Source organism: Eublepharis macularius, chromosome 4 (genome assembly GCF_028583425.1).
Source record: "Eublepharis macularius isolate TG4126 chromosome 4, MPM_Emac_v1.0, whole genome shotgun sequence".
In the NCBI taxonomy this organism is placed as follows: domain Eukaryota; kingdom Metazoa; phylum Chordata; class Lepidosauria; order Squamata; family Eublepharidae; genus Eublepharis; species Eublepharis macularius.
In genome coordinates this window covers 68,798,235-68,813,614 of record NC_072793.1, presented here as the reverse complement: position 1 = coordinate 68,813,614, position 15,380 = coordinate 68,798,235, and the positions used below count along the sequence as shown (strand labels likewise).

Below are 15,380 nucleotides of genomic sequence, written 5' to 3'. Positions count from 1 at the left end.
TCTTCTTATAGGAAACTTGTTACATGAAGGATGAATTAAATATAGCACTCACTGTAAAGTTGCAGCTGACTTACGGTGACCCCTGCTCAAGGCAAGAGACTAGCATAGGTGGTTTCCCATTGCTTGATCTCTGCATAGTGACATTGATCTTCCTTGGAGGTCTCCCATCCAAGTATTAAACAACACTGATCCTACTTAGCTGATGATATCAGGCGAGCATGGGCCATCCAGGTCAGGGTCAAAGTGGTATTGCCTCATGCTTTCTACCACCTTACTCTGCTGCATGTGTAGACCGGGACCTGGAATGTACCACTTTAGACCCCACGGGGAAAATTGTATATTTTAGAGACTCCCTCATGTAAAATAATTTCCTGTACATGATAAATTAGCATAACATAGAGGTGAATTCTACCTTAATTTTCTTCCTGACATGCAATTTTCTACAACCAGAGATCTTTGGTTTTCATTTTGAGTGTAATATTGAACTCAGCAACTTCATTGCCTGCAATGTTATAATCCATTTACTTCTGCTGATTATATTTTAAAGAGTCCTAAGTTGGAAGAAAGGGGCTAGTAGGAATCAAGTGTGAACCAAGTCATAGTGTTCATAGCTGGCAGTATGTCAATACATCTGGATGACCTTCTTGTTACTAATTCATTTTCTTACATGTCTCAGATTATTTCAAGTTTTGCAAAATGATGCTGGCTTCCAGGATGAGGACTTTCAGGATGAGGACTAGTCCCCACTCTAGTGTCAAAAGCTGAAGAAAGCAAAACTGTGGCAGTTGCCATATATGCTCTCTGCAAGATTCCCACATGACCAATACTGGAATTATGATAAGGTTACCAAAGAACTACAACCTGACTTCAGAAGCTGGTTGTAGAACAGGCTGATTAGCTAACCCTTATGCTGTAATTAAGTCACTCCTTTCCTTCAAAACCTTATCCTTTAAAAAATCTTTTTAATTATTACAAAGTAGGCATTGAATGTTTAGTGAATGAACAAATATGCTGCTTTTTAAAGAACTTTTAAAAACTTGAATGCAGAATGATGACAAAAAGAAAATTTGATCAGAGGTCATTCTGGATTAGCACCTTTAATTGGTTAAGAGAGTGTAGTTGAACTGTGTACCAAGAGAAAGCAGAGCGTGTTACATATAATGTATGTTAATTTTAATGTGGGAGTAGAGTGTCTTTATCCCTGTCCCTTTCTCTAGTGTGCTGCAGATGCTTCTCCTCTTACGCAGGAGGAAGATTAGGAAGACTTCCTGTCCGTTGCCTTGTTGAATGATGTTCTGGCTTACCCTGACCCACCTGCTACCTTCTAGTTGATGTGGATCAGAGCCTGCCAAATTATTAATTTATTAATAAACCCCTTTCTGTACTGTGCTGTAACGGTTCACCTCCCTCCTTTATTTTTGAGTTACAGGCAGCTGTAATGTTCATATAATTAAGTGGTTCAGTAATGGCCATAATAACTTCCTTGCACTTTTCCAGTTTGTGTACACACTTGTCACGAACATTAGTGGAACAAGGAGTGGAACCCCATCCCTTCTGCAAACAGCTTGAGAGAGTAATGTCATGCATGCACTAAAGATGCCTAACTACTCCTAATGATTTGGGGAAAAAATTAAAGACAAGCTGATTGTTTTAGAAAACATTTATGCTTTTTAATGTAGAAAATCACATTAGTAGCAAAGCATAACACACTTTGACACTTCATATTTGAATTCTTGTGAATCAAATGACTTTCTAAATTTATTCCTTTTAGTGACTTGTTAGAATAAATGCCATGATCTGTTATGAAGAACAGGCAGTTCTACTTGTTCATTTGGTCTTGGTTGTTAAAACACTGGCGACTGTAGTTAGCCTTTCCCTGGGAGAATATTGCATCCGCTTCTAGTAAGTCCTGAAGAGAGTAAGTACCCCGACATAATAGAGTCAAAGAATGTTTGTGTTCTTGTAAATTTGTAACAAGAGATGGCAGAAATCTCCAACACAAGCTTCTCTTTCCATAATCTTGAGATTTAGTCGCTGTATGGTTTCTTTGACTGGCTTCTTTCTGTTCCCATTTCTTTTATACTGTATAATGGATCCACTAATTTGTTGTGAACAAGCATCAAACCTGTGACCATGAAAAGCATTAAGCGAAATAAACTTTGTGAAGCAAAATACCTGTCACAAATCAAAGAAAATTTATACCCATGCCTTACTATTTGCTTTCTTCTAAATAACATTTCGTGTCTAGGTTGTACAAGAGGACCCTTGGCTTCTGAATGTAAATAATAGTTTCCTTAAGAAGTCTTAATTACCTCCCCTGGACATCATATTTTGGATTACTAAGGAGAGAATATACATGATGTGACATCACCATGTTGTTTCCCTGTTAAATTAGTGAACTGGGGTGGGGTGGAGACACTTCATAAACTGAAATTGAGATGAGGACACAGTGCTGTACATTTTGGTAGTATCATTTATGTAACATTCCCACTGAATAAGACATGGTCCATATAATCAAGCTCTAATACAACATACATATTTGTCCAAGCATGTAGGTCCTTCAGTGAAATCAGAAGGGGAGCAGTGATTTCTAATGATTCCTTTTCCTACTGCAGATCCTGACTTGTTCTGATGCGAAATCTATGATTACTGGATTTGCATAACACTTAGCAGGAAAGTTATTCCATTAGGCATTGAAAACATCTGAATTTTGAGAATTAAATGAGACTCCCCTTTCCCCCCTCTAATATTACAACTCAGACACCCAATGAAATTGGTAACAGGTTTGAAAATAAAATCTGGCCCTCAAGTCAAAGTTGACTTATGACAACTCCTGATGGGTTTTTTTGTAGGAAAATATAGCAGAGATTGTGCAAAGATTGCGCATTGGAAGTAATGAGAATAGATTCTCACGCACACACTCCAGTGTAGCTCTGTAAGATTACTAAAGGATAAAAAATAGGGTTACATTTGGAGAAAATAATAAATTGCTAAGCTTACTACATCTTGCTAGATAAGTGACTTAAAGACAAGAAGAAGTGAAGAAATGGAAGTGGTGGAAGAAGTGAACAAAGAGCAATAAAACTTCAGTATATAGCATCAATTAATTGCCCCCAATAAACAAACTGCCTAATAGAAAATCCTAATCCTACTTCATTATGCTTAGTGACTCCCCTTTCTACGGCGGGAATCTTATTCGAAGCTCTAATGGTTACATTCAAAGTATGTCTACTAATTAAGTAGGTAACACAAACAGTTTAACTCTTTTCATGACTGAAATGAAAACACTTGCTAATTCCCACATTTTTATGGGAAGAGACTAACAGAGGTGGTTTGCCATTGCCTGCCTCTGTAACCCTGGTCTTCACTGAAGGTCTCCTGTCCAATTACTAACCAAGGACAACCCTGCTTAGCTTCTGAGATCTGATGAGATCAGGCTCTCCTGGCTTATCCAGTTCAGGGTGGTAATAAGTTTAGAACAGACAAGGAATTACTGTTTCGTGCAGTCCAGTTTATGGAATTTTCTGCCATGCAATGATGGCCACCAACTCAGGGTTATTTTACAACAGACTAGTCAGTTATTGACAGATCTAGTAAGCTCCTCTCTCTGACTGCAAGACGCTGGGAATATTCAGCAAAGGAGGGTTAATCGCTTTCATGCTGTGCTTGTAAACTTCCTGCTGGACTCTGACCAGCCACTATTTAAAACTGGATTTTTTCACTATGATGGAGAGGAATTTGTGTTTTTTATTGATACGGTCTCCCTTTTCTGCAGTGGATTACAATCATGTATCAAAATGTTAAATTAGGAAACAGCCTTTGGCTGCTACTCTTTCCGTCAGTTTTCAGCTTGGATGGCATGGTGGTATGTGTGTTTGCTAACTAGATGTATGATCTCTTCATGACTGGAGTTTGGGTCACACAGGTTGGTTTTACAGATTAACATATATCCTGTTCTGGTGTGACCAAAAAACGGTGAGAGAAGAGAGAGATTTCAGTCATCTCATAGCAAGTGAAAAAATGAACATGTATTCAATCAGATTTTTAAAAAGGTTAGCAGAACCACAATTGAGGATTATGGATAGAGATGTTGGGTCAGACAAAATAAGAGACACTGTAAGTCAGAATCTGTTCAATGGGGAGTTAACTTTCATGACCAAAAAAATGCACAAGCAGAGCACTCATGAAACCAAGTTTATGGGTCATTTTTTTCAGATATAACTCTCATGAAGATCAGCGCACCTACCTTTAATTGTGACCCGTAGAACCAAGCCAATAGAAGGTGTTTTAAACTCACTACTGGCTCAAGCTATTTTTAAAGGTTTATTATTTATGTAAAAGTGATGTATTTTTATAAATACTTGTTTTTAATATTTATTATTTATGCAAAAATCTGCCTTGGTTTTACACACAGCCTCATCTGACTACTTACCTTGAAAATACTTCACTGTTTTTACTTTAAGTTCCAGAGTGGCATCCTCATCACATACAAAGACAGTTTGGGGATGCTGTTGAAAAGCAGAGACTGTCCACATGTGGTTCACTCCTTCCTCAATAGCCTTGTACAAAGCAAAGGCTTTATGTGCCCCGGTGATCAGAATCATAACCTGAATTGAAAAACAGACTGGATGTTAGGCCTGTAATGATGGCTTCAGAAATACATAAAGAATACCCTTCTACCCTGCTTTGTAGAATAGAGACTATTCAAAAATGTCAGGACACCAGTGTGGGAAAAGAGGATGGAAGAGGCATTGAGTTGGATCTAGTATTAAACTTCTGCTAGTGGAAAGAGGTTATTCTGTCCCCCCTCTCCTCATATTAGACCAACAAGATTTCCAGAGTGTAAGCTTTCAAGAGTCTAAGCTCTCTTCTTCAGAGATGAGGTGGAATGGAGATCCCTGAGCCTTTATATCCCAGCCCAAGGTGAGTGGGGGTTACAAGGAAGGGCAACAGGATGTGAAGGTACGGTACAGCTTGGTTGGATGAGAGGTATATAGCAGATGAAGATGTCAGGATGTAAAGATACAAAGTAACTTGATTAGAGCAGAAATTAGCATCTCCGCTGAGATGAGAATCCTAAATCTCTGGGGTCCATTGTTCGGAATTTGTGAATAAACTCCATTTCAGCAATCTCATGTCGTAATCTGCCCTTGAAGTCTCTCTGAGAACAGCTACTTTTAGGTCAGCAATGGAATGTCCTGGAAGATTAAGATGTTCTCCCACTGGTTTTTGAGTGCTGTGATTTCTAATATCAGATTTATATCCATTTATCCTTTTGTGTAGGGACTGACCTGTTTGTCCAATACAGAGAGTGGAAGGGCATTGCTGACTCTTGATGGGTTTTTTGCAGACTGTGGTCCCAGAGTCCATGTCAGTGTTGGGAAGTGCATTATTATGAGTGAGATGCTGTTTAAGGTTAGGGGGCTGTCTGTGGACAAGAAAAGGTTTGCCTCTCAATGCTTACACGAGAAGTGTATCATTGTCCAGCTTTTCAAACATTTTTATTGTTGGAAAAGAGTATTTGGCTATAGATTAAACAAACACCCACCTCTTAAGAGCACATGCATCATAGTCTTGTCTAGAACTAGAACTATCAAGATGGACCACTGCCCCAAAACTCCCTCTCTGTTGCCTTCTACTAAATTACTGTTTTGTTTCTAACCTCTCGGGCATCCATGACTGTACCGACACCAACAGTGAGAGCCATTGTGGGCACCTTTGAGAGGTCCCCATCAAAGAATCTAGCATTGGCTAATATAGTGTCCATTGCCAAGGTCTTCACTCTGGTTCTGGACACCAGACTTGAGCCAGGCTCATTGAATGCAATATGACCATCAGGACCAATACCTGTAATGAGACATTTCAAGGAAAGGCAACATTACATCAGCTTAAGCACAATGAACACATAACCATAACAGGAAGGGGTACAAGTGTGTCTTTGCTCATGAACCATTCTTGTGTACATTTGCTCACTTTCCGTACATAAACATTTAAGAGAAAAGCATCCATTTTTAAGAACTGCGCAAAAGAGTAACGGAGTCATATTTAGAAAAAGGAAAAACTGAATTAGGTACAGAAGGGGTTAACTTCCCAAAGGCAGAAGTGGCTTTATTACTAAAGTCAGTTCTCAGACTGATAAGTTTTATCCAAGCATAAAATGGTCTAAGCTGCTAACCACAGAAGCTTCTTTGAACTTCAAGTACATTCTCCAGCTACCTGTTCAGTATGTATGTCTCCATGGATTAACTTAATGAGCTTTCCCCAGTCTCCTAGCTTGAAGCCCCAGCTAAAGCTGGTCCCAAATAATCCCTTCTCCCCCACTTAAAGGTCACATCACCTCTTGTTCCATAAGCTGATATATACCAGACATTTGCATCCCTCTTTAGGAAGTGCCGCAAGTCGTGAACTTGTCTTTTGTAAGCAGAATCAGAGGTGAGGCCATGGCTGACTTAGAGAATCTGCTCTTCCCCAGTATCAAATCCAGCTTGCTCCAAGCTCATCTCACAGGGAAGCTTGGCTGATTTTCAGTTCATATAAATCACAGGGTAGTAAAAATACTTATTTGCAAGACATACTTAAAATGTAGCCACAAAATGTACATGGTCTGGCATCCAAAAAGCAGCCTCAGCTCACACTCCTTTAGTTGTACAGGAATTTGCAACAAGTAATTGGAGAATTTTACTGACTAAAAACATTTCATGCGCGAGTTTGGTGTATTGGTTAAGAGCAGCAGGACTCTAATCTAGAGAACCGGGTTTGATTCCTCACTCCTCCACTTGAAGCCAGTTGGGTGACCTGGGGTCAGTCACAGCTTCTCGGAGCTCTTTCAGCCTATCCACCTCACAGAGTGATTGTTGTGGGGATAATGATAACATACTTTGTAAACTGCTCTGAGTGGGCGTTAAGTCATGAAGGGCGGTATATAAATCGAATGTTGTTATTAAAAATTACTAGATAGGCATGGCACCAATAGAGGTTACAGAAGATATGCCATTGTACATGCTAAGAAGCAAGCAGCATTGAACCCACAGGATTTACTTAACTGTAAATAAGAAAAGAATGAGGTTTGTATGCCTAGTAAGTGGCTTTACTGCAAATGGAAATGCAGAGCTACAGTTAGTTACAATTTTCCTATTAAATATCTTAAATTAGTTCTACAGGCACACACACACTTGATTTAGTATTACTTGACTTATCAACCCCACTTGCAGCTAAACACAGATTGTGTCCACTGCATTTTTCCTGTGGGACTTCAAATGCTGAGTGGTGGTATTGATCTTGGATGGCACATATCAATCACCACTTCCTGTTGTGGTGACAGAGTGATGAGCACGCATGGGCAATCTCACCCTCATTCCTCACTCTTTCAGAAGTTCACCTCCAACAAAGAGTTCAATTCCTCCAGCTGCCTTGATCTTCTCTTCAAAAGCCTCACATTCTGCTTCGAGGTCAGCTGCATTTCCATCCAAAATGTGAGTGTTTTCAGAGGAGATGTCGATGTGCTTGAAAAAGTTGTTCCACATAAAGGAATGGTAGCTTTCTGGGTGATCCCTTGGAAGACCTGTAAAATTAAGAAAGCCCAAAATTATTTTAATTGCCACAAGTGTTTGGGCCCACAAAAACTCATATGAAAAGGTAATTTCCTTTCCCCTTACCGACTCGCTTTGTCCTCGTCTGTCTATTTGTCTGTCTATCCACTGTCTCAGGCTCTCCAACCACCCTTTCAAGATCCTGGTTTTCTATACCCCATCTTTTCTTTGCTGACCCCTATTCTCCATCCCTTTCCTCTGCCCCAAAGTCTCTCCTTTACTCTCTCCTCAACCCACTTCTCCCCTTCCAACTCAGCTCTTTCAGTTTATTTATTTTATTTATGTTATTTATATTCCGCCTTTCTCACTGAGACTCAAGGCGGATTACATAGTGTGAGATTAGTACAATTAGTGGCAAGGACAAGGGCAGGAAATACTTATTTAGGAGATTTCTATGCGACCTCTTCAGAGTCCTGCTTGCGGTAGCTTACAATTAAAATAAGCCATCAATATAAAAAACAAGCCGTCAAAACAAGCTACGGTAACCAAATCACATGAAGGAATCCTTCAAGACCTCATAACTTTTGAACTGTTGTGTTTTATTTAAATTTCCGGTCTCTGAATGTTTTTGAGTCACCTTAAAGAATCTGTAGCTGCCTGAAAGTTGAGCCAAACATTTTTAATCATAATAATTTTGACCGTATTACATGTCTATGCCATCCCTTGACTGACCCATCTGCAAACCAAGTACAAGTAACTGTGGGACCGCTTCTCTCCCTATGCTCCACCATGCCAGCGTTGGTCATCAGAACACGACCTTCTGCAGGTCCCACCCTACACATGCATGTTCTCTGTTGTAGCCCCCTCCTTATGGAATGGCCTCCCTGGTAAGGTTAGGAGGGCTCCTGCTCTCCTGGCTTTCTGCAAACTGTGCAAAACTAAATTGTTCAAGAGGACTTTTCTTTCACACAGGTAGGAGGGCTGTACTGTTAGGAAATGATTCAAAGAGACTACATTATACTACTGTATATTGTCTGATACTGTATGTTCCTTCTGGGTAATTTCTGCACTGTTTAATATGTCATGTTTAATTACTTATGCATTGTTTCAGCTCCATATCGGATTCCTGCTTCTTTTCAAATTTCTGCAAAATTTGTATTTGCATTATTGCATTGTTCATTGAATGTCCCAGCTGTTGACTGTATTGACTTGCACTGTGTGATCTACCTTGAGTCTCAAAGAGAAAGGTGAACTATAAATAATGTAAATAAAATAAATGTGTTTAACACATAGTAGCTAGGATCCCACAATGAATCTCTGTTGACATAAGGGATGTCCATCTGAGGAACATGTCTTCCTTGCTCTCCCCACCGCCCTCATTCACTGCAGCCAAAAGTGATCCTCAAAGTTTTGCTCCCCCTACAGGAAAAGCATGAAGGGAAATTCAGAGGTCTGCAACAGGAGGGGAGAATCAGCAAAAACTGCCCCCTTTCTATTAGCAGAATTTTTCCATGGGACCCAGTCCTTTACCACAAGTAATCCTGGAAAGGTAGATCAGTAATATTATGTTCCCATGTTTGTAGATGGGGGGCGGAAACAGAGATACAGAGTGACTTGGCAGAGATAATGGAGGAACTAGATTCTTCAAGTTCCCAGCTCAGTCTCTACACTAAAGGACAAAAATACAGTCTATTTAAAACAACCACATAAAACGTGAGGGCAAAGAACTGCAATTATTCCTTCCCCCTACAGTTCTTAACACAAAACAACTCACCTACATATTCATCCATATTGAAGGTTTTCACATATTTGAAAGAGAGATCTCCATTCTTGAAATATTCTATTAATTTTTTGTAGCACCCCAATGGAGTACTTCCTGGATGAAAGAAAGCAAAAGTGCACTCCATGAGATCTTCAGCACTATACATGCATTCATAAGAATCACACACCAAACAGAAAAATGGCTCAAATGCATACCCAGACCCATGCAGCTTTAATTCTAGCTCCATCTGCTTGATTTCACACTAATCAGAACTTTGCCATTCTCTGCAAGACTCTATTGGCACACTGGTTCAAGAGATTTTCTCTGGAGTGTTTTCTGTTGTTATCAACAGAACAGTCCCCCAACATGTAAACAAAATTGAGTCAGCCTTCTCATGTGTGCAATCCACATATTAGATAGGGATTCTGGGACAATGGATAACAGAAAGCTGTTTCATGAACCAAGTAAGAAGGAGATTCTGTTTCTTTCTCCCAGTCACTTTTCCAGTTGAAGTAGTGGTTTGCTGAAACAGGCTGCCTTGGAATATAGTGGAATTTTCATCACTGGAAATCTTGAGAAGACTGTGATCAAAGACAGACAGCCTTTCTGACTCTCTCTTGATATTCTGATTAATAAATTTCTTCAAGTGAACCAAGCCAGTGTTATCTTTGGTTAAAAATGAACCAGGAGGCTCCCACCATAGCTGGCACATTTATATCAAATACCCCATCTTGTACTGTCTATTATTGATTTTATTTCATCCTTGTCAATGAAAAAACTTGCACAAATAGCTACAATTATCTGGTAAAATTGAACTTTTTTGAATGGAATGAATACTTTAAACTATCCATTCAAAGAAAAAGCCCTATGCCCCCAACATATATTTCTCCCAACAGACCATGTTGTAATATTCAGTTACATCCACTTTTTGTCGCTATAATGAATATAAGGCACTAGCCAAGGTTATTTGCCCACATGCCAAAAGACAGTCATTCATCACCCACCATCATCTTTCACCTCATTTTCCAGCTTTATATAGCAAAAAATCAGCTTCAAGATCTGCACGGCTTAGCCAGTATGGGGTAACATGTGACATTTGAACGAGTACAAGCTGAAGGCTATCATGCACTTACACTAGTCAAATGTTATAAAATGTGTCAAACTTAACATAACGGGCATCCATGTGTAATGATTCAGGCATCCACCTGTTCATTTGTTCAGAGTGACAGATGGGTGCACTAAATTCTGCTCCTTCCCTTCCTTATCACACTCTGTTGCTCAAAGTACTTTTTCCACAGCCCACTTCCAGTACCACAATTCCTCTGTGTGTACCACCTTGGGGGCCCTAAGATGGGTGGAAAGGCAACATAAAAACATTCTAAACAAACTAACATAACATAACATTTTACATTACCAGGGTGGACACATGAAAAAGATACATGTGGATACCACATCATGTCCAGACTGACCCAAGCTTATGAAGTGAACATCTTAGCATAGTGGTTAAGTGGCTGGGCTGCGAATCAGCACCGTACTAAATCAAGTCCCACTACTGCCATGAACTCAGCAGGTGGCCTTGGGTAAGCCACTCCTCTCAGCCCCAGCTCCCAAACTGTATCGTGGAAATAATAATAATGACTTTGTTCATTGCTCTGAAGTGTGGCACTAATCTGTCCAGAAAGGAAGATATATAAGCACACTATTATTATTATTATTATTATTATTATTATTATTATTATTGTATTGTCAAAGGCTTTCACGGCCAGAGAACGATGGTTGTTGTGGATTTTCCGGGCTGTATAGCCGTGGTCTTGGCATAGACCACGACCAAGACCATGGCTATACAGCCTGGAAAATCCGCAACAACCATTATTATTATTATTTATACACACAGATGCTCTCTAAACAGGCCAATGGGTTGGATTCTGTGATCCATCAGCAGAATGGAGGCTGCTGATCTTCCCAGTTCTTCTTCTCTACATTCTCCTGCTGGAGATCCGGGCCCTGCGGGACCTGCTACAGTTCTGCAGGGCCTGTAAAATGGAGATGTTCTACCGGGCCTTTGGCTGAGTGCCAGCGGGTGTCCTTCTTCTTCCATCTAAGACCGCCACTTTTTCTGGGGCTGCCCTCGGCCATCTGCTATGCCCATATACGGACTCCAATATTTGTTTAAATAGCCTGCTTCTGGACTATTTTAATGACTTTTTAAAAATTATTGATTTTATGGTTTTGTGACTTTTAATGTATTTTTTAAATATTGTTAGCCGCCCTGAGCCCATAAATAAATAAACAAAATAATAAATACCAGCAAGGATTTCTGACTCCAGGAAAGGTTCTTCCTGGAATTGTACGACCCATACGAGGTAACAGCCATGAATGTTTGGTGTCTGCAGTGGGGAGAAGAAAGGGGCAAAATTGTTCCCTCCTGCCACTTCCATGAGTGGAGCTCTACTAACAGAAAAGAAGGAGGGAGCTATTACTCTAGATGAATTCTGTAACTCTGGGAATAAACTTTCTCAGTGTCAGAAACAGTTGCTCAGAGGAGGGAAGAAATTGGAAGTTCAACAATCCTCATACAGTCCTTTCACCAGATCCAATCCTCAGGCTTCCAATAAGGAAATACCCAGCAGAAGGTGGCCTTGTTTGTAATATGGTGGCCAAATACTCAAGCTGAGTTAGAGTTTAAATATTGAGTGAGAACTGCAGCAACCACAAGCCCATAATCTAGTTTGTAACTCACCTGTGGGAAGGCCAAGGGTGAAATATTTGCTTGGACCAGGGTTAAACTGGATGATTCGATTCCTAATGTACTTTGCAGCCCATTCACTGGCTTGAGAATAGTTCTCTAGAATGATGAGTTTCATTGTAACCTGATGGTTGAAAAAAAGGGTCTTGATTAACAAACTACAGAATGGGGCAAAACTACTGAGCAGGAAATTACTACCGTCAAGGGCTATCATGGAGATATTGTCAGGTAAGGAAAGGCAGCAGATATACAGAGCATGTGAAAAGTGCGATTTGAACTATAACGCATTTGTATTTCTAGTTTTGATAGACAGCCCCAACCTATTTGAAGAGCTGAGGGTATAGAACAGCAATTCTGCTGCTGCGGGTAGCAACCAGCGTCCCATCTCCTAAACTACAAAGAAAGAACAGCATGAATTTCTTGCGCTTTTTTCTTTCTTTTTCTTACAATTCATCTGTGGGAAAACTTCTGAGTCCTAAACAACTTGCAGAGCTGGCAAGATGTATGAATCCTACATCAGACACTACAGAAACATACATTTTAAAGTGCATACTGCAAAAAACAGGCAGAATTCTTCACTTCTAAGCATGTAACTTAATAAGGTTATTTATGATTCCCCTGAGCAAATATACCATAAGGCTGTATTGTCGAAGGCTTTAACGGCCGGAGAACGATGGTTGTTGTGGGTTTTCCGGGCTGTATTGCCGTGGTCTTGGCATTGTAGTTCCTGATGTTTCGCCAGCAGCTGTGGCTGGCATCTTCAGAGGTGTAGCACCAAAAGACAGAGATCTCTCAGTGTCACAGTGTGGAAAAGATGTTGGCAGGTCATTTATATCTACTCAGGAGGGGTGGGGTTGAGCTGAGTCATCCTGTAAGAGTTTCCCAGGGTGTGGAATGCTAATGGCGGGAGGCTTCACTGTATCCTGAGGAGGTTCTTTTGCATATGGATTGGTACTTGCATGGTTTCCAGTTCTGAAAAACACCAGGCTAACAAAACACTCTATACCCAACAATAGCCCTGCAGAGAAGATTAGCACATCAAGTACCGATCCATATGCAAAAGAACCTCCTCAGGATACAGTGAAGCCTCCCTCCATTAGCATTCCACACCCTGAGAAACTCTTACAGGATGACTCAGCTCAACCCCACCCCTCCTGAGTAGATATAAATGACCTGCCAACATCTTTTCCACACTGTGACACTGAGAGATCTCTGTCTTTTGGTGCTACACCTCTGAAGATGCCAGCCACAGCTGCTGGCGAAACGTCAGGAACTACAATGCCAAGACCATGGCAATACAGCCCGGAAAACCCACAACAACCATACCATAAGGCTTTTCAATTTAACAGTCCACCCCTGTACAGATATCATGAGGAACATCTTGCATTATAATACAAACTTGTTACTTGCAACAGCAGACCGGATCTCTTACAAGAAAAACTACTTGTAGGCAGGCATTTCAGGCAGCAAGCAGGCTGTCTCTTTGCAAGTAGATCGGCCAGCAAGAAGGGCCCTAAGGCTCCTTCCCTGGCAATGGGCTGGTACTTAAGATTGCTTCTTGAAAGAGCAAGAGGGGGGCACTTGCTGTTTGCTGATAAATAATCCCTTGGCATCTTAGAGACCAACACAACATTTTCAGAGTGGAAACTTTTGAGTCAGCTCCCTTCTTCAGATACATGTCTGAAGAAGAGAGCTGACTCTCGAAAGCTTACCCTCTGAAAATGTTGTTGGTCTCTAAGGTGCCACTGGACTCAAATCCTGCTGTTCTACTGCAGACCAACATGACTACCCATGCAAAATTAATCCTTTGTTGCTGTCAGGGCATATGGCTTTTAAATGTGACAAGGGAAGCGGAAGAACGGACTGAAAAGAGGCAATGCAAAAAGAAACTGAAGGCAGGGGCCAAGAAAGGTGCATCTGTTAAGGAAGGCCCAGCTGTTTTTGAACACAGCATCCTTGTGAATGATATGTTATGTACCCCCTCATAAAAAACTTCATTCTCACAATGCAGAAAAACAACTACTTGCTTGAAATCACTACAAAGCAGACTTATTTACTGCACTTATACCCCACCTTTCTCCCCCACAGAGATCCAAAGGGGCTTACACCATTCTCCTCTCTATATTATCTTCACAACAAACCCGTAAGGTAGGTTAGCTGAGAATGCATAACTGGCCCAAGGTTATCCAGTGAGATTCCATGAGTCCCCCAGATCCTAGTCCAACACTCTAATCACTATGCCACACTGGCTCTGCTACATCTCTTTGTTCTGTGTGTCCACTCTCTTATGTGCCTCTTTACCATATATTATTACCTCTGTATCACCCCTTCCCCAAAGAAACACAGCATATGTGGGGTTTATCTAAGTTTAGTATCGCAGGCAGTGGGCAAATTGCTACTCTCTCAATCCAATCTAAGGCCACCCAGTGAACAGTAACTAAGGGAAGTTGGCTTCCTCAGCCCTGTCCACTATAGCCCGTGGCTGATTTAGGGAAGCAGCCCCATCCTCCAACGCTCAGAAAGGAGAAGTACTTAGACAGTAGCCAACAGCACATCTCTGTACTCCTCCACATGTCAGAAACAGTCACCACTCACCAGCCAAGGCTCACAAAGCCTGCTAGCACCGATTAGGCACACACTTCACCCTTCTGCACATGCGTTTAAAACACCAGAAAAATCCACTCTGGTGGTGCTCTTGCCTCCTTGCTGTATCTTCGTAGTAGGGCACACTGCTTATAGCTTAAATGGCCCTGAACATGCTCGCCGGCTTTCTTAACGGAAGCCCATTGTGGGAACGACACAACGCAGTCTGCGGGAACACAAGACCAGCAGAGCGCAACAGGAAACAGGAAATGGAAGTTTCACAATATAGGCAAGACAAAGCGAATCATTCGACGCCTGCGAAACGAAACAAACGTCCTTCGCGAGCGACCTTTTGACAATCGGCTAAAAAGTCAAGCTAAAAATGCACGCGCGCACCGTTCAGTGTTCCTCCTGTCCACACAGCGGTTTTTGGTTTTGTTTTACTCCGTGGAGGCAGAGTCACGCCTCACGAGTGCAACTGTCTCCCGAGTCTTGCGTGAATCCCGCCGAATGCAAGTCCTGAAAACCCGCGTAGGACTCCTTACTTCACAGCAACTCCAGACGCTCCTCTGCTGCGGCACACCTGGCGGGCAGAGCTCATTCGGTCACATGAGCGACGGCATCAGCTCACTGCAAGGGCTGAGCGAGCAAGCAGCCCTCTGGCTCCGCCCCTCGCGCTAGACTCTGCCCAGATCTGGTCCCTCCGCGGCGTCGGGAGCTGCTACCGCCCCGCCAGAAACCCAAGACCGTCTTGGCATGA

The 15,380-nt window shown here is 41.5% G+C and overlaps 2 protein-coding genes across 6 annotated transcripts in view; one reads left to right on the top strand and one right to left on the bottom strand.

Moving 5' to 3' along the window:
- RNF14 (ring finger protein 14) overlaps window positions 1–1,674 on the top strand; it is an 18,464-nt gene extending 16,790 nt beyond the window's left edge. For all 4 annotated transcript variants that reach the window (XM_054975666.1, XM_054975662.1, XM_054975663.1 and 1 more), the window contains one exon: window positions 677–1,674. In XM_054975666.1, the coding sequence (XP_054831641.1) occupies window positions 677–740 (64 nt within the window). In that variant the 3' untranslated portion in view covers window positions 741–1,674. The remainder of the gene's footprint in view (window positions 1–676) is intronic.
- On the bottom strand, window positions 1,646–15,380 carry GNPDA1 (glucosamine-6-phosphate deaminase 1). Of its 2 annotated transcripts, none has more exons than XM_054975667.1 (7): window positions 15,017–15,380; window positions 12,032–12,161; window positions 9,304–9,405; window positions 7,379–7,561; window positions 5,663–5,847; window positions 4,433–4,607; window positions 1,646–2,125 (listed from the first exon to the last, which is right to left on the bottom strand). In XM_054975667.1, exons 2-7 carry the CDS (start codon window positions 12,153–12,155, stop codon window positions 2,028–2,030), a joined length of 867 nt encoding a protein of 288 aa, XP_054831642.1. In that variant the 5' UTR covers window positions 12,156–12,161; window positions 15,017–15,380; the 3' UTR covers window positions 1,646–2,027. The 2 variants fall into 2 exon arrangements, with proteins under 2 accessions (XP_054831642.1, XP_054831643.1); XM_054975668.1 differs by having other exon boundaries at window positions 15,166–15,380.